The sequence below is a fragment of the Corvus hawaiiensis genome, chromosome Z (assembly GCF_020740725.1).
Source record: "Corvus hawaiiensis isolate bCorHaw1 chromosome Z, bCorHaw1.pri.cur, whole genome shotgun sequence".
Classification (NCBI taxonomy): Eukaryota; Metazoa; Chordata; class Aves; order Passeriformes; family Corvidae; genus Corvus; species Corvus hawaiiensis.
The window spans coordinates 26,329,189-26,351,261 of NC_063255.1; the positions used below are offsets into that span (position 1 = coordinate 26,329,189).

A 22,073-nucleotide genomic window follows, 5' to 3' on the forward strand; every position below is an offset into this window, starting at 1 on the left:
AGGGGCAAATGCATGGATGCTACGTTTTCCCCTCCGTGGTTTATGCTGTAAAATCATAGATGTGTTAGGTGTTAACAGTCAGAGTTGTCTTAAGCTGCAAGGACCTCCCTTGATGTGTGATGGAATCACAGCTCATGCTCAGTCTCTGCAAATAAAAAACACCCCTGGTGGCAAAGCTAGAGGAACAGTAGTAGAGTGTGAAATATGTGGTGAACTGGAATTGCACCAGGCATTTCATTTGCAAATATGGGTTGGTTAGGAGAAACATCTTGCCCTTTGGAGTGATCAGATCTAGAGTAATTAAACTTAACACAAAGGTCCATTTTCACAGGTCCTAAAAACTCTATTTCTTGTGGCTCAAGAGTTGCATGGGGAAGGTATGAAGCCCACTGATCCCAAGCATCAGCGTGACTGCGTGATTGTAAAAGCTTGCTAACTGTCCTAGGCTTTGGCCAGCCATCTATCAGCAAGCCAACAAGGCAGGTAGAAAAAGGATTGTCAGGAGTAGCAGTGTCTAAGCACAGAGTATCTTGCCCTGTGTCATTAGCCAGGGTATCCCACACATTGGTTCTCAGCTGACTGACAGGCCAAGCAGAAAAAGCAGGCACTAAGCTCAGCAAAACTGACAAGTACCATATTGGCACCTGCATTTTCTGTTGTTCGTTGCCATTTGCACTCCAGTACATCCCAGTGCAAGCCAACACCCCTTGATTGCAGGGATATACAGTGCAATAGAGTCCTCCTTGGTCATCAGTGCTCAATGCTTTCTCTGGTCAGAGGTAGCTCGAACTACCCTGCCAAGGTCATCAGCCTGTGTTGCTGTTATCCTCAGGATCTGCCCGAACAGGAGGTGGGATATTCTGCCGCAAATCAGGACGCACACACCTTGCTGGCACCCACCGTGGTCCAGTATCTGTGGAAACACAAACGTATCCCCGCCCCCAAGTGACAAGGTCCCAGGGGCCTTCCCACTGGCTGGTAAGCAAATTCCTTACCCATACTTTAGCTTGAGGCAAATGTGTTCCACTGGTGGACTGCGAGGAATAATAACGATTTAAAATTGAGGGATTGTTTGAATGAGCTGGTATGGTCAAGTGATTTATGGTAACTATAGCTTTCAAAAATCTGGACTGTGGGGTTTCCCCTTGCATTCTCCCTTTTTGTTTTTCTAAAACAGTTTTAGGTGTGTGATGAGCACACTCAACAACAGCCTGACAGTGGGAGAATGAGGAATACCAAATTTGTGAGAGATGCTTCACAAATGTAAAAAATTCCTAACTTTTTGAGAGGCAAGGCTGGCCCATTGTCAGTTTTCACACAGGCAGGTATGCTTAAAGCAGCAAAGGCTTGCTGCCAGTGCAAAATTACATCATGGGCCTTTTCTCCAACATGAGCAGAAGCCCATACAACAGAGAAAAAGGTGTCAATAGAAACATGTACATATTTAAAGTGACCAAATTCTGAAATGTGTGTGACATCAGTCTGCCAAAGCTGTAGGGCCAAAAGACCACGGGGATTTACTCCTAAGGGTGAAGGTCCACTAAAGTTATAACAATCTGGGCAGGCACTAACAACAGCACGAGCTTCTGTAGGTGTTAGTGAAAACTGTTTACACAGTGTGCACGCATTTTGATGAAAAAAGGTGTGAGATGTTTTAGCCTGGGCTAGTTTATCTGGCTGAGGAACTGCCCAAACAGGATTAGCTAATGCATCAGCACAAGCATTACCTTCTGCAAGAAATCCTGGTAGGTTTGTATGGCTCCTAATAATCAAAACATAAAAAGGATAAATGCGTTGCAAAACAGCTGTCCATAAAGCTTTTAGCAAAAGAAACAATTCAGCATTATTACCTTTTTTCAAAAGGGAATAATCTACTCATTGTACAACATCTGCAACGTAAGCTGAGTAAACAATTAGGTTAAAAGGCTCATTAAAATGATGAAAGGCCACAGTAACTGCTTTTAATTAGAGCAATTGTGTGGATCCAGTACCCTGATCCCGCAAAGTCTGGCATCCGTCCTCATTTCTCCAGGTGACAATTGCTGTTCCTGTCTTTCCTGACCCATCTGTAAATACTGTAGGCCCATCTACAGGCGTATGACTTAATTTTGGTTTTGCTGGTAATGGGGTAGTATTCAGTGATTATAATAATCTATGTCTGGGAAAATGGTAATCAATTTGCTTTGTGTAGTTCTGCAGTGCGCTTTGCAGTGTGGAACTATTGGCCAAGGACCATTCAAAATAACCTTGCTGAATAGGAATAGTAATTTTAGCAGGATCTTTGGCAGCAATTTGCAGGCATCGGTTTCTACATTTAATAATTAACTGAGCAATCAATTAAAAAACTGTAGTGACTGTTTTTTCTTAGGTTTGTGAGATAAAAACAACCATTCTAGAATATGCAGTGGGTCAGGGGACCAATGATCAGACCAATGATCAGACCAGTGCAATAATACCTGTTGGATGAAATTCTGGAATTACAACAAAAACAATGATATCAATGTCAGGGTCCACACAGTACACACAGTGAATGGAAATAGCTTGTTGCACCTTATCTAAGGCTTGTTGAGCTTCAGGGGTTATCTGTCTTGGTGAGTTTAAATCTGAATCTCCTGCTAATATATTAAACAAGGGAGAAAATTGTGCAGCGGTGAATCCTAAATAGGGACGCAGCCAATTAATGGTTCCTAGCAATTTCTGTGCATCATTTAGAGTGTGCACTGTAGTGTCAAACTGAACAGATTGAGGGCATATGGTATGTTCAAATATTTTTAATCTCAAATATTTCCAGGGTGCTTCTGTTTGGATTTTTTTTTGGTGCAATCTGTAATCTGTTTGTGAAGAGCCTTTAAAAGCTCTGGCTGTATGTTCTGCAAATCCTGTTTGCAAGGAGATGCTATCAATATGTCATCCATATAGTGATAGCAATAACTGTTAGGGAATTGTTCTCTGATAGGCCATAGGGCTTGGGCGACATACATTTGACAAATAGTTGGATTCTTTTTCATACCTTGTGGTAAAATTTTCCATTGATATTGTTTTACAGGTTCAGCATTGTTAACAGTCGGTACTGAAAATGCAAATTTTGGTCTATCATCAGGATGTAAGAGAATTGTAAAGAAGCAATCTTTCAAATCAACAACTAAAATGTCCCATGTTATAGGAATCATGGTAGGAGATGGCATGCCTGGTTGCAGTGCACCCATTCTTTCCGTGACTGCATTAATCCATCTCAGATCATGCACCACTCGCCATTTATCTGATTTCTTTTGAATCACAAATACAGGAGTATTCCAAGGGCTGACAGATGGCTCTATGTGCCCTTGCAATAGCTGCTCATCAACTAAATTGCTTAGGGCTGCAAGTTTCTCTTGTGTTAGGGACCATTATGCCTGCTACACAGGATGGTCAGTTACCCATCGTAGGGGTGTTACTGGGTGGCAACCGCCCTGCACAATGACCCCTATTAAAAATTTAAGCCAATTGTAACTCCCCAAGTGGCCAAAACGTCACATCCCCATAAATTTAGAGGCACAGCAGTCACATATGGGCGAACTGTAGCAACCTGGTTGTCTGGAATTTTTATGAGCACAAAATGTGTACTTAAATAACTTTGTGTCATTCCCCCAAGACCCACAATTGAATTTCCCACTGCAGTGACAGGCCACGAGTTTGGCCAGTCGTGATGTGAAATCACCATGACATCTGCTCCCGTATCAATCAACTCTTTGATCTTAACAGTCTGTGGCTGTGCTCCTTTCAGTGTTAGCTCACAAATCAGTTGCGGTCTCTGCTCAGAAAGTTGTTGAGTCCAAAAAACTTGAGGCATGCCAGTAGAAACGAAGCCTTGGTCTCCTCTCTTTTTAAGTCCGGTCCTGGGAACACGAGACTTGAAAGGTACAAGTTGAGCAATACGAGTCTGAGCAGGTATGACTGCAAGAGGAGTGGCTGTAGAAACCATTGCACATATTTGTCCTGTAAAGTCTGCATCAATCACTCCTGGATGCACAAAAATCCCTTGCAAAGTAGCACTGGATCTTCCCATTAGCAAAGCACTTCAATCTTGCCCTATAGGTCCATGTGCATCCAAAGGCACTTTATGAACTGTAGGAGAGTCTATAATCACTGTGTCAGCGGTGCAAACATCCATCCCTGCTGAGCCTTTTGTTCCGCCGGCAAGCCGGTCTCATAAACCTGTGCTGGGCACAGCGGTTCCTGGGGAAGTATTTTTGTCTGCACGCGCCGTCCCCTCGTGTTCCGTGAATAGTTTCCCTGATTTTTCAGTGGCTGCCCATTGGTATGGAAAGGGGATTTACATTGTTTTGCATAATGTCTCAGTTTACCACATTGGTTACACAGAACTGCTCCCTGAGCTGCTCTGTTGTTGGCAACTTTGTTAGTTTCTCCAGAGGACAGAGTTCTGTGTGGGCACTGAGATTTAAAGTGACCAGGCTGTCTGCAGCCAAAACAGTTATGTGTCATTTTGATAGCTGCTGTAACAGCTGTAGTAACAGACTCGGTTAGCATAGCCATTTGATGTGGTGCAGCTTCAATTTTTGCACATGCATTAATCATATCATTCAATGAAGGTTTTTTCATATGTAGTAAGTCGATAGCTTTCCTGCATTCCTCATTTGCATTGTCTCGTGCCATTTGCAAAATTAAAGCCTCTTTTACATATGCATCTACAATTTGTTTTCCTATCGTGTCCTGAAGGTCTAAAAAGGCCATAAAAGTCTCATTAGGGCTCTGTTTGATAGTTGTGTAGCTTTTCCCAGGAGCTGACATACTCGCTACTTTAAACAGAGCCTGCAAAGCATGGTCACGGGACTGTGCTAGGATCAAAGGGTGCAGGCGAGCCTGCAGCTGAGGCTCATCCACGGGATGCAACCCCATTAATTGAGGTAAACCTGCACCAAATCAAGGATCAACTAGTGGCAATCACACATTGTTTAAAGCAGTCTCTTCACAAGAAGCCCTCCACTCAGTTTCAAACACAGTATACTGAACAGTGTACAAAGCAATCTAGCAATCTGCTTTAAATCAAAGGGAGTTAACTCTTCACTTGTTATGAATTTCAGCATTTTGGTCACAGCCAGTGTACTAGTTCGAAAACAAACCAGTGGGAGGCACCAAGTCAGAATAACAATTTAATGGAAATTAAAGAAAAGGAAAAAAAAAAGTAAAAGAAAACACTGGTTCAAACTGGCAGAGTCAAGGTACAACCTGACACCCTGTTAGGCAGGGTGGTGGTAGCAGTCTGGTAGAATGGTGGCTGCAGTCCTCTGAAGCAGTGATCCTGTAGTAAAAGAGTCTGCTCTTCCTCAGGAAGTCCAGTGGTGGCTGTGTAGCTCCTGTCCTCTGGAAATCCAGTGGGAAGGGTTGCTTCTGGTGTTCAGAGTCCCAGATTATATCCACGATGGGATGCTTGGTTCCTCCCTCTGGGTGGAGCATCTCACAATGGGGTATTGAGTCATGAGGCCAAGTGTTGATTAGGCTCATTAACAGCAGATAGTCCGGAGGGAGTTATCTCTGAGTCAGGCAGCAGGACAATGATGGGCAATTAACAGAAAGATAGTCTGGGGGGAGGAGGCAAGGAAACACTGCCCCACCTGGTTTCAACAGCTCACGAGGATGGTGATAGAATACACTGCAACCCAGGACAGCCGGGGATCCCAAACCGTAATTAGTAGCAAGCTGGCGTAGCTCAGATAATACCTGCCAGTTAAATGGAACATGCTGATCCGGCGCTTGACACCTGCCTCTGATAACCGGGAAAGCAGAATTTACAGAGTCTAGTGGCTCTTTTGAATTTGGTGATTGCCAAATGATTTAAAGTTTTTCTGCTGCTTCAAAATCTTTATCAGATAAAGCTGTGAGCCTGATATCTCTCCAAACAGCAGCAGGATCTCGCATACCCTGAGCTACAGATACGGGTTGCAAAGTTAAGGTATCTCTATAAAGCAGGCTATCATTTTGAACCCCTGGCACAGATTCTTTTGCACTTTGTACAAAAGGATTAGTAGCAGCAGACAGTGGGGGTGCGGCAGCGGGCAGCGGGGGTGCTGATGGCACGCTCTCATTCTGACCCCTCCCATCACTGTCACCCCACCCAGTGGGTGGTAAAGGTAGGTCAAAAGGATTTGTAGGGACAGGGCGGGGTAGAAGCAGATCGAGAAGCAGGACCCGAAAAGGAAGGAGGCAAAGCCCTCTGCAGCTTGGGTATTGGAAACAATACAGATCTTTCTTCACCGGCCTGTGCCCCCCTACCCCTCCCACTGCAATGTTTTCAGTCCCATCAGCATTAGCTGTGTCTGTTCTCTCTGCCAGGGCAGCTGCAGTGTCCTGCTCTTTTTTCAGTTCTTTCAAAGTGTCTAAAACTAGCCTCCATGTCATCATAAATTCTTAACAGTATAATCTCCCTTAGAAGCAAGGTCAAGAATACGCCATCCTACTGCTTCCCAAGTTCGGATAGTAAAAGCGTTGATGCATGTGGTCTCTATTCCTTGATTTTTACACCAAAGCAACAGTCTTTGCAATATCAGCTTATCATATTTTATGCCACGTCATTTTAACATCGACATCCATATATTAACTCTTGGATTTTCCTCTTGAGATGTATTTGCTCCCATTCTGTTATCAACAGGCTCACCTTTAAAAGGTTGCAGTCCGATCTGGATCTCGGTAGCTCTCCTTGCTACTTTCTTTCCATTGAATCTGCTTCCCCTGCTCTCCACGCAGGCTTCCAGCTCTCCAGGCAGGCTCTTTGAATCACATCTCAGCGTCACCACATGTGGCTGTAGTTGAGGTGGACGTAAAAGCCACACTAGTCGGAATCCATAGTCGAGAAAGTTAGAAAGATTTTTTATTTTCTCTACTGCTATTCTTATACCTCTTCGCAAAGGCTGTAGCCTAATTTAAGATTGGCTGCTTAAAAAGCCATGACAAGGTTGTCTAACAAACAATGACCATTCAGGCAGAAAAACAATCAGCTATACAAGCAAAAGTATAGTTGCTACGTATTATCTACAAGTTCTCCTTGTACACTCTCAATGTCCCATAGCAAGAACATCCTTCCCTTGTGTCCAGAACATCTTCTTGGCTTTCTCAGTGGGTTTTACTAAAGCTACAGAGATTCACTGTAATATTCTTACGGGTAAATTCTGACCGGTTTCAGGTCTGATTCTGTAAGACCCCCCAGACCAGCTGTCAGTCTCATCAAAAAATGTAGGATTACTTCATCTGAGTTTAAAGAAGTTAGTGTTGAACTTTAAGAATAAACAAATTTCACTATTGTTAAGTCCTTCTCTCTTTGTTGTTTATATCATATTTGGAGTGGCTTTCTTCTGGTCAACGCTTTTCTTCAAGGCTTAGGTTTGTCCACTGAAATAATTTTATCAGTAGATGGTGGAAGTCCAGATTGGCAAGAAGGTCTGAGCTTTAACAGGACTAGTGTGTGTACACAGTGGCAGTGTAAGCTAATAAAGAATATAAAGGATCATGGTGTTTTTAAGCTTGTCAGAAAACCCCAATGAAAAGCAGAGAGACATTGTAGATACAAAAATGCTGCTAGCAAGGATTTTCTTGCTATTTTCTAAGTCTATGAGAGACTTTTCTCTTTCACAGAAGAGGTAGCAGGGTATGTAAACAACCAAGCCACCTGCAACCTTGAAAAGTCTTGTTTATGGTATAGTAGAAAAATATTTTGACAATGGATGTTTTAGGATTTTAGCCAATCACCCCAAGGGGTGGCTGATCCTTTGTCCAATTAGACGATGAAGAAAAAAGTCTATAAAAGAGTTTGTAAAATAATTAAATAGATCAATCTTGCTGCACAATTCCTGCCTGCTAGATCTTCTCTCCTCCTCCTCCCTATGGCTGTGGGACACAGTGATATACCCTAAGGCCCAGGCCTGTGGTAATAAGACATAACCAAGATCCTGATTGCTCCTTCCTGTTTCAGCTGACTTTTCCTCATGGCAGCTCTTTTTATTATCTTAATTCTTAAGCATTTCTTTAAAAAGGTTGGCTTGGAGGTTGTGTGTGCAGTGCTTCCCTAGTGGCTTTGAAAAGAGCCAAAGAGCAATTTACAAGTGCCGAGCTCTTTCCAACCCAGTCTTGCCACATTAAGGAGGAACACTCAAGTTTTGTCTGCAGGTTATTGGCGCCTTAGTGCCAGGAGCCCCTATACCATGCAATTGACTTTGCTGCTCCTGGCAAGAGTACAGAACCTCATCCAAACTCTGGGCCTCTAAATTCCAACTTTACGAGCCCTGTGATGAGCAAGAAGCAGAGGATTGACCAGCAGCCCAGGCACGTCCAGCCAGCAGCTTCTACCTTGGTGCTGCCTTCCACATCCCGTTCCACTTCATACCTGTCTCTGAGTGTTGGCTCCATTTCCCCCTGCATCCATGAGGTGCCACAAAAAGACAAATTTTGGAGTTCTAGAATCCCAGTTGCTGCCAGGATGCAGCAGGAGACTCAGCAGTCCAACAAGAAGTGACAAGACTTGGGGAAGCTGAAGTACTCGTGTCCCTTGGATTTTGATGAAGGTATTAATGTGCTGCTTTTCCTAACTCCTGTGTGGATAGCCATGGTGTAAAGATTTTGTTAATAAAAGAAGCCTTTCCCTGAATTAAGACGCAAGCAAGATCATTATTCCAAAGTCAATAGTACAGGTGTTATTTAACAGTGAATGTGAACTAGGGAGATGGAAAGAAAAAGGAGGAGATGGGCAGGGTGTGGGGAAGAGCTGAAGAGATGAACACCGAGGTGGGTCAGGCCTGAATGGGCCCTTACTTCCTGCAGTGCAGCTGCACAGGGTCAGCTGCAGCTGTGGTGTTGCATCCCCTCTTTGTATTTGCAGTGCAGGAGGGGAGGGAGAGGTGTGTGTGTGTGGTATAAAACACTGGAAATTGCTGGCAGCGTCTGTCAGAGCAGTGATGTTGGCAAGGGCAGTCAGGCCTCCTGCAGCTCTTGGTCTCTGGGGCACCTGTGGCCTTTTGAGCAGGCCCGGCAGGGCCCTGGGCCATGTTGGATAGAGCCAGTGGTGCTGCATGGGAAGGCTGAGGGCGAGTCTGGCCCTGCAGGGAAGCAGTTGAGTCAGGCCTGTGCTAGGGCTCTTGCTGGGGCATGTCACTGGGCAGAAGGCAGCAGTCCAGGCTAGTGCTTGCCAGTACCTCCCTAAATGTAAAAGGCATCTGTAGTTTTCTTTTCAGAACTGTCCAGCACAGCAGTCAGGTGCATCTGGCCTGGGATGCATCCCTGGCACAAGTTGTTATCTGTCTTGGTACTGAATTTCAACTGATTAAAGATTTACTGCTCATCAAAATTTATCCCAAGGTGGGATTTAGTTCGGCTTCTAAGAGATGAATTCCTGATTCTGGGCATCTTTGTTACTTTTACTTCTTTTAATCTGGGGACAGACAGATCTACTACCTAAAACATGCACACATATCTCGGTGGTACTGTTTCAATAGAAATCTTAGGGAAGTCTAGAATATGGACAAATTACTGTGGTGATGCACTTGTAGGAATATTGTTTCTTCCCTCTAGGCAACTTTGAAGGCAGCGCTTTGATTCAGGGGATCCCATGTGTGAAATGTTGGAGGCATTCTGAGATGAAATGCGTGCTTTATGTGTGCAATGTCGAGCAACAAACTGGGAAGTACAGAAAGCCTTCCACCACTGAGAGAAGTCTCTTTAAATAGAGGAGGGAGGACACAGCTCTGTTTTTCCCCAGCTCTGTTCCAGCCAGAGCAGGAAACGGTGCAGGCCTCAGCACCCTCTTCCGACCTGCCTCCGTGCCCACAGGATTTCTGTCAGCAGGCTGGCACAGAGCCTTGTCTGGCACTCGTGCTCTGAGCTGCTGATGTGCCTGGATGGGAGCAGTGTGTGCTTGGTAGGGAAGAGGCTGTGATCCAGGGTTTCCTCTGGAGAAGATCAGGCATGACACCTGCAGCCACCCTGGGGCTACTCTCTGTTGTTATCATCCATGCTCTCTGTTCAGCACCCCACCAGGGGCTTCTTGTGTCTGCTTTAGTAAATCGTGTGGGTGTGTGACAGCAAGACCTGAGTCTTTTCCTGGTGTGTCCAAGCAGAAGCAGGGACCTAGAGAAAACTAGCCTGAGCTCCTCATTTTGGGGAAGCCTTTGATAGAGCTACTGAAGGGTGTGTCTTTCTCCCAAAGCCTTTTAGCTGCAGATTTGGAGAAGGACTTGCTAAATATGAGGGTGAGAAATTAGGAATGAAATAGAGCACATATTTAGCTGCAGTACTTCCTTGTTTGACAGGTCTTTTTAGGTAAGAAAGATGTGTTTTCAACAACTGCCTGCTTTTTCAGAATGGCAGCAAAACCTAAGTCTGATGATAGATTTTGTTATTATTTGGTTTTTGTTGCAGAAATGGCCTCTGGCATCCATCTTTACAAGTCCTGTGGTGAGGAAGAAGCAGAGGATTGAGCAGAAGCCCAGTGATGTCCAGCCAGCAGCTGGTGGCCACTCTCCTTCTGCCTTAGTCCTGCTTTGACATCCTGTTCTCCTCTTTACCTGTCTCCAAGAATGGGCTCCATTTCTGCCTGCACTCATGAGGTGCAAGAAGAAGATAAATTTCAGGAATTGCGATGCCTGCCAGGGTGCAGGGGAAGACTCCCAAGTCCGATGGGGGCAAAACAGAATTGAAAATTGTGAAGCTTGCACTGACTGGACTCTGTGCAACGCTGTTTATCAGTGACCCTACAGGGACAGGGTGATTCACTTACTGGCTCTGAGAACTTACGAGAACCCAGAGTTACTTGCTCGCTTGTAGAGAGATGGGCTCAAGCAAAATTACAAGGGTTCCCTTGGAAAGATCCTTCAGCAGGTGAGATTGTGCAGTTTGTGCCAGCAGTTTTTCCACCATGCTATTCATTTGTTCCTAATTTTTACTTGTTCCACCACTGTTTACATTAGAAACTAACAAACAACTTAGGGAATGCTCCTTGTTAAGTTTCTCTGTTGTCTGGAATATGTTTTTAGGTCTCTATTGCAAGTGTCTCAGTTTGCAATGTTCTCAGGAGGGTGGTAGCTCACAGAGGGAAAAAATCTCTAGAGTCAAACTATGTGTATTTTTTGTGTTTTACATAAGTAAAACCAGACCTGCAGGGCTTGGTAACTGCTGAGTCTGGGTCAAGGGTATTTTAAAGCAAAGGACATCAAATTCTAAACTCAGCAGAAATGTGTGTATGTCCTAATTTTTGTTTCATTCTCCTTCACAGGGTAGCCCCAGCTACTCTGAGATGAACAGCAGGAGCAGTATCTCCACGAAAAGCTGTCACATATTCAGCAGTGAGTATCTGAATTTGACAGGGGGCAAGTGGAGTCCTGGGACCAGTCGTCTGTTTCAGCAAGAGAACATCAATGAACTCCGGCTTTTTTATTTCAAATAGAGGATTAGTTTTTTTAGGATTATTCAAGTTAGTATTGAACAGTAGTTTACGTTAGCATTGAGTAGAAGATTATTTGTTTAAAACATTAAAAGGATTAGTTGGTCAAAGCTTACAGAATTTAGTATTCAACTGTAAGAATAAAGAAGTTGCATTATTGTTAACTCCTTCTTTTATTGTCACTTATGTCATATTTGGAGTGGCTTTCTTCTGGTCAATTCTTTTCTTCAACACTTAGGTTTGTCCACTGAAATAATTTTATCAGTAGATGGTGGGAACCCAGTACCTCTACTAAGAATATGCACACGTTTTAAGAAAATATTGCAGCAAATGGAAATTCTTTATGTTAAGTATAGGGGTGTTTTCCAACCTTTCTTGTAAATTCAAGCTCTTTGCCTTAAGTGGTCGAAGGCGTAGGAATTTGGACAACCCCAAATCACCTTGTTTTGGAGGGGTACAGAGGAACGCGGATGGGCTGCTCTAAGCTGTCAGCTGAAGCAGCTCCCAGGACTGATTGTTAATCTTGGCTTCACCTTGTCAGTGAGCCAGGGAATATCCAGGTCTTCTGCAAGTGTTTTAAAAACACATGGAGATGTGTTGGAGGCAAGGTACTTCAATGGGTTTTCAAGAGAAATTGGGTTAAAGTGTCCCTATGGAAACTCTGTCCCTTTTGTAGCTTTTTTCAACATAGTCTGTCACAAACAGTCTTTCCAGAGAGACACAGCTGTTGATTCCTGCACAGGCCTATGGGGACGTTGGAGTCTGGTTCTTTTCCTAAGTTTCCTGTCATTTATTTATTCAGCTGACAGGGTAGAGGTGTGGCCAGCAATGCCATAACCTTACTCTTTTGGGGTAAATTGACTGAGGGAGGACAACATTTGGGAACCTTCAAACAGGGCTGTGAATGCCCCTTTCTTCCTAGGAGAGTATTTTACAGCTTCCTCAATTGTCTTCATGCCAACGATGTTAAGCCCCAGTACCTGAGGCCTCTTGGGGCGTTTTGTGATTGAACACGTAAGCCGTTGTTGCCCTTCTGTTCTCCTTCAGCTGAAGTTCAATAAAATGTCACCTCTTGAACCCTGACACTTGGGTCCTTTCTTTGCCTTGGGTGGGGTGCTCCTACATCTGTGCAGTGCAGCAGCACAAGGAATGCTGGGGAGCACGGGGTGAATTGTCCTCGGTGCCTCCCCTTGGCCTGGTGACGGCTGCTGGTTGACAGAGCATGCAAGAGTGCTGCTGTCGAGAGTTGGCCGAGACAGAGGGTTTACAAGCAGAGCTCCTTATTCTGGGTCACATTTCATTGTGCCTGTAAACTTCCTTTAGGATGTGTAATGTCTAGTTACTTATTAGGCCTGCATATTTCTGGCTGTTATTTTGGTCCAGATCCCTAAAAAACAAACAAAAAAACCCCCCAAACAAACAAACAAAAAAAAAAACCCCAAACAAACAAACAAAAAAACCACTCTGCTCCAAAGAGGAAAAAAACCAGAAAATGCAACACCCTAAAATGGAAAAAGACATTCTAAATTTACAATGAAAAATCCACAAATCCAGTAAATTACACAAAGCTGATTTATATGCCTGTTAAAAATTATTCTATGGGCTCAGGAGGCTCTGCATAGCTTGCATCTAACTCTACAAGGTCATCACCAGGGAATAAAGCAGGAGCATCCCTGAAAACCAGAAGGCTGCTTGAGACCCTTGGGAGTGGGGCAGGGCACGGTGTCCTTGGCATAGGAAGGTGATGGGGGGTTGGCACCCTGTTGGTTTCACCAGGAGCCTGTCACCACTCCTCTGTCCCATGCCAGCTCACAGTTGGGCTAACCCATGGTGCAAAACACAGCTAAGCATCCCAGCTTGCAGTGCTGCTGGTGAGGTTGCACCTGTGCACGGGATGGCCCCACCTGCTGCTGCAGGTGTTAAGATTTTGGTGTAGGAAAAAGCAGAACTCATCAGGTTCATGAATGAAAAATCATCCCAGTCTTTATAAAGTCTTTGTATATGAACTGGAGTATCCCTGGCCTTCAAAAGGATGGGCCTGTAATGGTCCAGGCTTGTCCAGATGATTTCTCTTGTTAACTGAGCATGAGTGGACATATAGAAGAATGTAGGTAGTTGTTGATTGTGCATTTACAGCCTAGAGCCAGCCCCTGAGTCTTTATCTTTTTGAGCAAAGAGGAGTGAGGACTTTGTATCTTCAGCTTGGAGCTCCCACGTGAAGCCCCAGGTCACGTGGAAAATCTTTCAGGTTAAAAACCCTAAAACACAGATTTCACCCTGACAGCCACAAAAGTCAGGATCAGGGCTGACTTTCCTCTGACTAAGTCTGCCTCTTTGACACACAAAGGACTTGGCCAGCAGCCTCCACAAGATGAAGATGGATAGAGTGATGTTCTTGTTGGGCTCAGCCATTGTTTCCAGCTGTCCTTGAATGAGCGGCTGGGAGCAGAGCAGAACTGAGAAAAGGGAAGGATCTCAGTACTGAAGGGTTGGGCTTTTTCCCCCATCTCTTGGCCTGAACCTCCTCCTCCTTTCCAAATATGACAGGCTAAGAATGGCTTCAAGACTTAATGAGATACATGCTTTCAAAATAGCCATTTTCATCATAATAGCCTTGAATTTGAAACATTTGCAGTAAAAAACACTCTGTGAGGCATCACTGTACTGCAAAGTCAGAAATATTGACCTGGAGAGGAAGAATAACTGCAAACCTTTTAAAATTAAAGTTTTGACCAGAATTCAGTCTTCTACCCCAAACCACCATCTGTACTTGTGTGAAATGTCTCTGCCTTAGGTGTTTGCCTTCTCTGTCTTGCAGCCTGAGGCTTCTGGAGCAGACCCGGGCTGGCTGATATGTCTGTCTTCATGCCGACATCACTTTTTGCAGTGTTTTGTAAGAGACACTGTGGACTTACAAGGACAGCAAATACTGTATTACTTGCTGTCCACCAGCAGAGCTTCCCCTGATACCACTGCAGGGAAGTGGGCACAAACTATCCCTGGTAACCCTTGAAGGCTGAATACCATGTCACAGCCCTGGAAATCAGGTGCCATCTGCAGCAAACTTAGTGCCAATCCTTTGTATGATTTCTGATTTTCACCCATCCATCCCTTCCCACAGTAAGTTTCTTGCAGTTTTGCACTTGCCACAAGATGGCAAAAATTTCACCAGAGAAGGTTTTAGGAAAAAGATGAGCAGGTTCCCACAGATTTACAGTAGTGACAGTGAAGATGGGATAAAAGAGTATTAATGCTGTCCTTGGCTGAAATGCCTCGTTTTCAGAACCACTGGAAAAGTCTGACAGGTAAGAAAAAAATGCAGGGAGGCTACATATGCTTACCTATAAAAAGGTACCCTCACAGAACGCAGGTGGGGAACTCACAATACCCTGGACACCCTTGGCTGGATCAATGCTAGACCCAGGACTGGTGATCCTCTCCTATCAGATCTCTCTTTCCTTTTTCTCTTTCTTCAGTGCTTCATTAACCAGATCCTTCTTCCCTTCCTCCCAAATTCTCCCACTGCTGCCTGAATGCACTCTGGCTTTTGGGACACTGCTTGCAGCTCCCAGCACTGCTCAATGCTGCTGCTGTGGCTCAGTGGGTACTCAGCTGAGGAGCTGAGTGTCCAAGGTGAGGCTGGGCTCTGACCAACCTGGTTTAGTGGAAGTGTCCCTGCCCAAGGCATCTTGTCCCAGGTGTTGGGACAAGATGATGTTTAAGTCCTTTGCAACCCAAGCCAATGGCTCTACCCAAGCCAGTATGGTTCTATGGTTGCAGTAAGCTACAACAAATATCTCCAGTGTAACACTCAAGCATGCTAATACACATCTATAAGTAGTCATGAGATTGATTAGAGAAATGGTTTTAAATTTTGTATCAAAATTTTACATATTCAATCTAGAAATGTGTAATTTAGTCAGGGTACATTAAAAGAAAAACATACAAGAGTTTCAGGACATGCCCAATAAAATAGTTATTCTTTTTTCTAACAGCTTTTTTTTTTTTCAAATCAAACACACCATGACCTAAGGACAACAGCAGAGGTTTTCTGAGTATCATGTGGAAAACCTTATTAGTGCAGAAAGCTTTCTTTGTTAGTCTCTATAAAGCTTAGATCTAGTTTGGGACAAGAACACATGTGTAGGAGAGCAAGAATTAAGGGTGTAATCCACTATTCAAAAAAATTATTTTCTAAATAATTTTAAAAGAGTTAGGTCTATAATGAAGGACTCAGGAGTTGCATCTCTACTTAAACTTAAGCCTAAATATATAATCTCAAGTGCTTTAAGTACTGCTGAAGGGCATCCAAGTTCACCACTGTATTGGGTTGACCTTGAGTTGATGGACAGTCTTTGAGACCAATGACTCTTCTCACAATTTACATATTTAAACTGCACGGAAAGCCGGGATTTCCCTGTTGTCCGAGCTCGCCTGCTGGAAGGTGGGGGGGCTCGGAGCCTCCAGGCCCTGCTGGGCCGGGCCGGGGCCACTGCCCTTTTCCCCCTTTTCCCAACGCTGCGGCACGGACCCTGGATCACTGCGGGGGGACTGTCCCAGAGCCACAGGCAGCTAAAACCAGCCATGGACTGCTCACAGCTAAAACCAGCCATGGACTGCTCACAGCTGGACCCATCCAGCGCGGCTTCTGGGGACAGGCGGGTCCCTCTCCTCTCCATGCGGAGCCGGCGGAGTCAACGGGAGCCGGCAGAGCCTCCTGTCTGCAGCCAGCACACTCCGTGCTGAACTGAAGAGGACACCACGCAGCCAGCAGCACAGAGGGAGCGAGGCTTTCCCCACCGTAAAGCCCGAACAAGAACACTCTTCAACATGGCGGCTTCAGAGTCAGAGAGAAAGAGAAGTGAGTCCCGTGGGACGGAGCTGAGCATGGCAATGGGAGAAAAGAGGGCGGTGCCGCGATTCTCGCGCGTAGCTTAAAAAACCTTCTTGCATGCCGTGGTAAGAAACTGTAATACCACAAACTGTTTGTCTCTTTAATCCATTTGAAGAACATGGGGGGACGGAGGATCCTTGTGTGCCTGTGAAGATTGTGAAGAGTGCCTATGCCAGGCTATATAGAAGCAGTGAGAGGCTTTTAGAGACTTGTGGCGAAGAAAAGCCTTTGTGTGCAGGCCAAAATAACTTATCCTTAAAAAGATGAATAACCCCATGTGATGGCCCATGTTTTGCAGTGTGAAGGAACTGTGAGATTTTTCATGGGAGAGATGTTTTACACCACAGCAGATTGATTGTTTCCGGGCGGGTCTGCTGTTGGTGGCAGTTTGGGAACCACGTGCAACTGAAGAAAACCCTTTTTTCCTTAAGCATAAGAGAGAGACTTTTCAAGAACTGGAACACTGACTAACATCCCATGTTCTGTTATCCTTTGTGCGAGTTGGGTAAAAGGAGAGAAGTGCTGGAAAGGGGGGAGGGAGGGGGATTTGCTTTAATTTTTTTTTTGTTCTTTTCTCTTTACTTTTAATTCTATTAGTAATAAAGCTCTTTCATTGTACTGCAACTGTTTAAGGTTTGTGCCTGCTTTGCTTTCTCCTAATTCTTATCTCACAGAAGGAAAATAAGTAAGTAATGAATATCTTGAACCAAACGCACTACATTTAATTGGTGTTTCTGCCTGGTTTCGAACTCAACCCACTACAACCACTGACCTCTTTCTTGCATCCCAATGCTGCCAGTGTTAGGGGAGTTTGGAAGGTGTTGAAACCAGTGGAAGAATTCCAGAAATATTTTGGTTTTTCTTTTTTTCAGTTGGTTCCTGATTTTTACTTAATACCATAGCATAAGGTGGGGGGAGTTTGTATCATAGCAGTTTTTATTTTATGCCATACACAGTTATAGATAAATACCAAATTCAGTACTGCCCTAATTCCTGACTATCTGTGATGGATACAGTCCTAAAACCTCCACTAAAACCAGCTATGAATAGTAACTCACAAAGCATCACTATCTACTTTCAGTCATGTTTCTAAATGCTAAAAGTATCAGGTTTAAAAACAGCTTTAAGATATATACATTTCTACAGAAAATCATCTTAGAGAATGAAAATAATAATTTATAGTAAGAATTCTTCCAAGAATTAAAGTTTACCAGATGGTCTGTCTGCAAGTACAGCACATCTGCACCTGATACAGACAGCATTATGGGGATACTCAGTAAAATGGAAACATGGTTTATTGTCTGAATAGTAGTAAGCATTAATCTCTGAACCTCTGAATAAATAATAAATATTTTTACACTGCCTGACTTGCCTGTATAAAACCTGTGGCTACCACTGACTAAAATGCATAATAGCAAAATATTTCTCTGGGTTGGATATAAAGTGTTTGTATTTCCATTAAGCTTATTTTTAAATACCTATAAAACATTTACCGATAATTAAAACCACTAAGCTAATAGTTCGCTTAGTGTAAACCACACATCATTGGCAACAGACTAACTCCTGGCAAAAAACCTGGAAAAGCTTTCAAAGTATTAAAAATGCAGGACTACATAAAGCTCAGACAAACATTCACAGGGCTTTTGTGTCACTTTTGCACAGGATGTCAGTATGAAGCATTTAATCCCCACTTTTGATAATTGAGCTGGCTTCTGGTAGAAGCAACCAAGGATGCTATCAGATGTTTAGACAAGCTGTACTTCAGCTGTATGCACAAATTTTTCCATGACTTTAAGCTTCAAAAAACTTACAGTTTTTTCCTATCTATCCAGTTAATTTTTGCTTAACTTTTTTCATAACTGTATAATGATAAAATTTTTTTTTCATGTTTTAGTTCCATATGTATTACTTTCCTACTATTTTTTTTCCTTAATGATCTTGAAAAAGCAATATAATGCTCTGTATTTTAGACTTCTTGTATGTGAGATGTAGATAGTGTATTTGTCTTTTAAAGGACTTTAAGATCAGCAGATGCAAAGTTTTCAAAAAAATTAAATCATTCTTGCATAAAACTAACCTCGGAATTTTGAGTCTGAAGCAGCCAGCTGAATCATAAACTCCTTTTTATTTTGTGTATATACAAAAATAGGGAAGGAAACACACTCTCAAGTTCTGCAAATTATCACCAAGGAAAAAAAAATCCCTATGACTCTAGAATGAAACTTGAAAAGAACAATTTACCTATAAAACTTTATTGAAAAATAAAACTATTCTTATAGCTTAAAAAAAAAAAAGCTGCAGCTCCAGCAATTTGCTTTCCCACCTTCTTCTCACAAGTGTAGTTTCCAGGTGCATTTGGTGTGGTGGACATTGAGAAAATGATAAAGTCTCAAGCTACATACCAAATTACAAAGACAGATGAAAAAGCAGAATTCAAAGTGCAAGAATGATAATGAGACATTTAGCTCCTTGATTAGATTTCGCTTCTAGAAAAGCACCTACGCTCAGGTAAAGGCTGGGTTCATTTTGGCATTAGCACATACTATGTACACACAAGTCAGCAGCATGACAAGTTATTTTGGTCAAGAAAATGCTAAATAGCATCTGCAAGGACCCTGCCAGTCATAATATGCTGGGTTTTTCTGTTGTATCTCAGAAAGGATCCACAGCTAGGTTTGTCTCACACGGTGCAGCTTATGAGGACATGATGATAACTAAATTTGAATGAAGTCGCCCCTGGGGATGTTTGAGCTTGAAGTCCCACCACAAAAGCTGACATCCCTGCAACACTGGCAAATCTGTGAGGGTCACTTCCTACATGTCCAGCACATCTAACATTTATGTTGCCAGATATTTTGGGGACCTATGATTACAAGACAGACTTTTCCCAAAAACTCACTTCTGCTAGTGAGTTTTCTCTCTCAAACCCCATGAAAGGCTGTTAACCCCTCTGCCTTTCTCCCCCATCCATCAGTACCATAAGATATGTCCTGAGCATATGTGGTTTTCCCTCTCTTTATTCCTCCTGGGGAAAAATACAGTATGACCATGCAGGCTGCCCTGGATACAGTGGTAGAATCAATTCTATGATTCTGTGACTTCACATTCTGCACCTAAAGACTGAAGTGTGAGAGATTGGTTACGTGAAAAGGGACATATAGATTCAGGATATACAGATTCTTTGCAGCTTACTGATCTGAGAAGCTGGCTACGTGAGAATGGGCACATAGACCCTTGCAGCTAGCTGAGCAAGGTCTCATAAGACAATGCACCACACATCCTGTGTAACAACTGAAGTTACAGAATATTACATGTATCTTGCTCAGTAACTGAACTACTATTGAGTCTTATTGCTGAACTATGGGTTTATTTGCAGATCCAGCAAGGTTAGGTTTTGGCAGCAAAACAATGGACATCTGTGGTTAGAAGGCCAGGGAAAAAGGCAGAACTGCTGACCACGAAAGGGGGTCTAAGGAGGGGTTTAGAATCAGCTTAATCCACATGAACCACTTAGAATGCGCCGTTACGAATATGCATAAAGCTTATTATTGTTAGTATATAAGGAGTTCTGGTACAATCAATAAATCGGATTCCTGCTGATCACTCATATTGAGCGTCTGGGTTTCCCCTCTATCGCGACATTCTGGCGCCCGAACAGAGGACGGAAAAAGGGACCGTAGAGACGGATAACCTGCGTCCGTCAACCTGGGGGGAATAGGGACCGTAGAGGCGGACAACCTGTAGCCACGGCACGATAGAGAGTCTGCGTCGGTCCTGTAAGCAGCTCGGGAGGCTGCAGAGGTAGTGAAAAGTCCACACCTCCAAGCCCAGGAGCACCTACAGAGGAGTCCTGCTGGCCATGCACCGCCGGGTCTTGCAAAGGCTGCAACAGCGCGCTGACGTTTAGGTATGGCTAAGAGACAAGCGGTGTATCAATTGCTCAAATGCTTTTTAGAAAAGCAGAGCACACCAGGGATAGATTGTAAAAAGGATCTCCCTGGACTTTTAGATTATGGGGTTGCTAAGGGTTGTTTTATTGATCCGAATGAAGTTTTTGAGAGGGAGCAGTGGAAAGTGTTTGGGGATAAGATATTTGATGCAGCTACGCAGGATGATAAGGTGGCTAAAAAGATGATGAAACCGTGGCGGGCAGTGAGTAATGCTTTGGCACAGTATGAGGCAGAGCAGAAGGCTGCAGCAGCCGCTGCGCAGCGCTTAGGAACGCCGCTTAGTCGGGAGAAGGACATGGGTGATAGCTGCCTGTTACCTCCCACAATGAATACTTTTACTATGCAGACAGGAGAAGTAGTTTCAGATTCTGTGTTTTCGCCTCCTGCATCTCCCCAAGCTGTTAGTGCCCCCTCTGCATCGTTAGAGCATGAGTTATTGCCTACAGCCCCACCGTTTGAACAATCCCCCACAGCCCCCCCTCAACCGCTGCCGCCTGAGAGCCAGTCGGCAGCACTTTCACTCCCTTCTGAGCAAGCTAATAGTTCGCTTAGTGTAAACACAGACTCAGGAATTCAAGAGATAGCTAAGGAACGAGAGGAATTTTGGAGAGAGGTTGCTAAGAATATTGCTGCTGAGGGAGACATAGATTCTGCCAGAGAGTTTGTACAGGCTTTTCCAGTTGAATTTTCACCTCCTAATGCTCAAGGACAGATCACTGTTAATATCAGACCTTTAGATTGGAAAGTGCTTACCCAACTGCAAGCCACTGTTAATGAATCTGGGTTAAAAGGGGAACCAACTCGTCAAATGCTTGATTATTTATGGGGCTCTATGCTCTTGCTACCGAATGATATTAAAAATATCACTAAGCTAATACTAACACAGCACCAGCGTATGCTGTTTGGAGCTTACTGGCAGACTTTATGCCAGCAGTCGGTAGCAACGCAGTGGGGAACAGGAGATCCTTCACATGGGGTAACTTTAGAGGAATTAATGGGTCTGGGAAATTACACCCGGACAGAAGCACAGGCTCTCATAAGTCCTGATAAGGTTCGGGAAAGCATGAATTTAGCACGACGAGCAATAGATCAGATTAAGCAACCAGGGAGATTACCATCATATATGAGTATCAAACAGGGAAGAGATGAGCCATTTAGTACCTTTATAGATCGCGTAGCAAACGCTATTGTAGCGACTGGGCTTCCAGACTATATGCATGGTATTTTGCTTAAACAATGCGCTATCCAGAATTGTAATCCCACTGCACGTAGTGTGTTAGTTACTCTGCCTGCTACTTGGACTATTGAGGAGGCACTAGAGAGAATGTCACAGGTCCCTGTAGGTCCCCAAGCTATGATTGTTAATGCAATAAAGGAACTTGGAAAGGAACTGGGAATAGGGATGAAACAGCAGGCTGAGGTAGCTCAGAGGCAGATTGAGGCAAATCAGAGTCAGGTTTTAGTTGCCCTTGCACCTTTGCAAAATCACCGGAGCGGGTCTCGACGACAGACCACCCGACTGCGACGTTTTCGCTGTGGAGCCTCCGGTCACATGAGACGGGATTGCAACGCTGGTAATGTCTGGTGTCAGCATTGCCGATCGGACACCCATGCCAGCACTGCCTGCCGGAGGTCGGGAAACGGGAAGTTGAGCGGGAAGGCCCGCCCCGCGATGACACCAAAAGCGGCAGCATACCCAGTGACCCGGGAAATCAACACCTGCACACCTCTACCGACTCTGACCAGCACTTTCGTCTCCAGCCCGCAACCCGGGGGAGCCTCGGATTGGATTTGGCAATCTCAATAA

At 44.1% G+C, this 22,073-nt stretch overlaps 1 protein-coding gene and 1 long non-coding RNA gene across 2 annotated transcripts; both read left to right on the plus strand.

The window, feature by feature from the left end:
- Positions 1-10,259: 10,259 nt before the first annotated feature.
- LOC125319508 lies at positions 10,260-12,496 on the plus strand. The gene is made up of 2 exons (XR_007200777.1): positions 10,260-10,860; positions 11,255-12,496. It is a non-coding gene; the product is annotated as an uncharacterized LOC125319508 (long non-coding RNA).
- Positions 12,497-15,622: 3,126 nt separating this feature from the next.
- Positions 15,623-22,073, plus strand: LOC125320250. The gene is made up of 3 exons (XM_048292385.1): positions 15,623-15,634; positions 18,313-18,319; positions 19,443-22,073. Exon 3 carries the CDS (start codon positions 20,226-20,228, stop codon positions 22,071-22,073), a length of 1,848 nt encoding a protein of 615 aa, XP_048148342.1. The 5' UTR covers positions 15,623-15,634; positions 18,313-18,319; positions 19,443-20,225.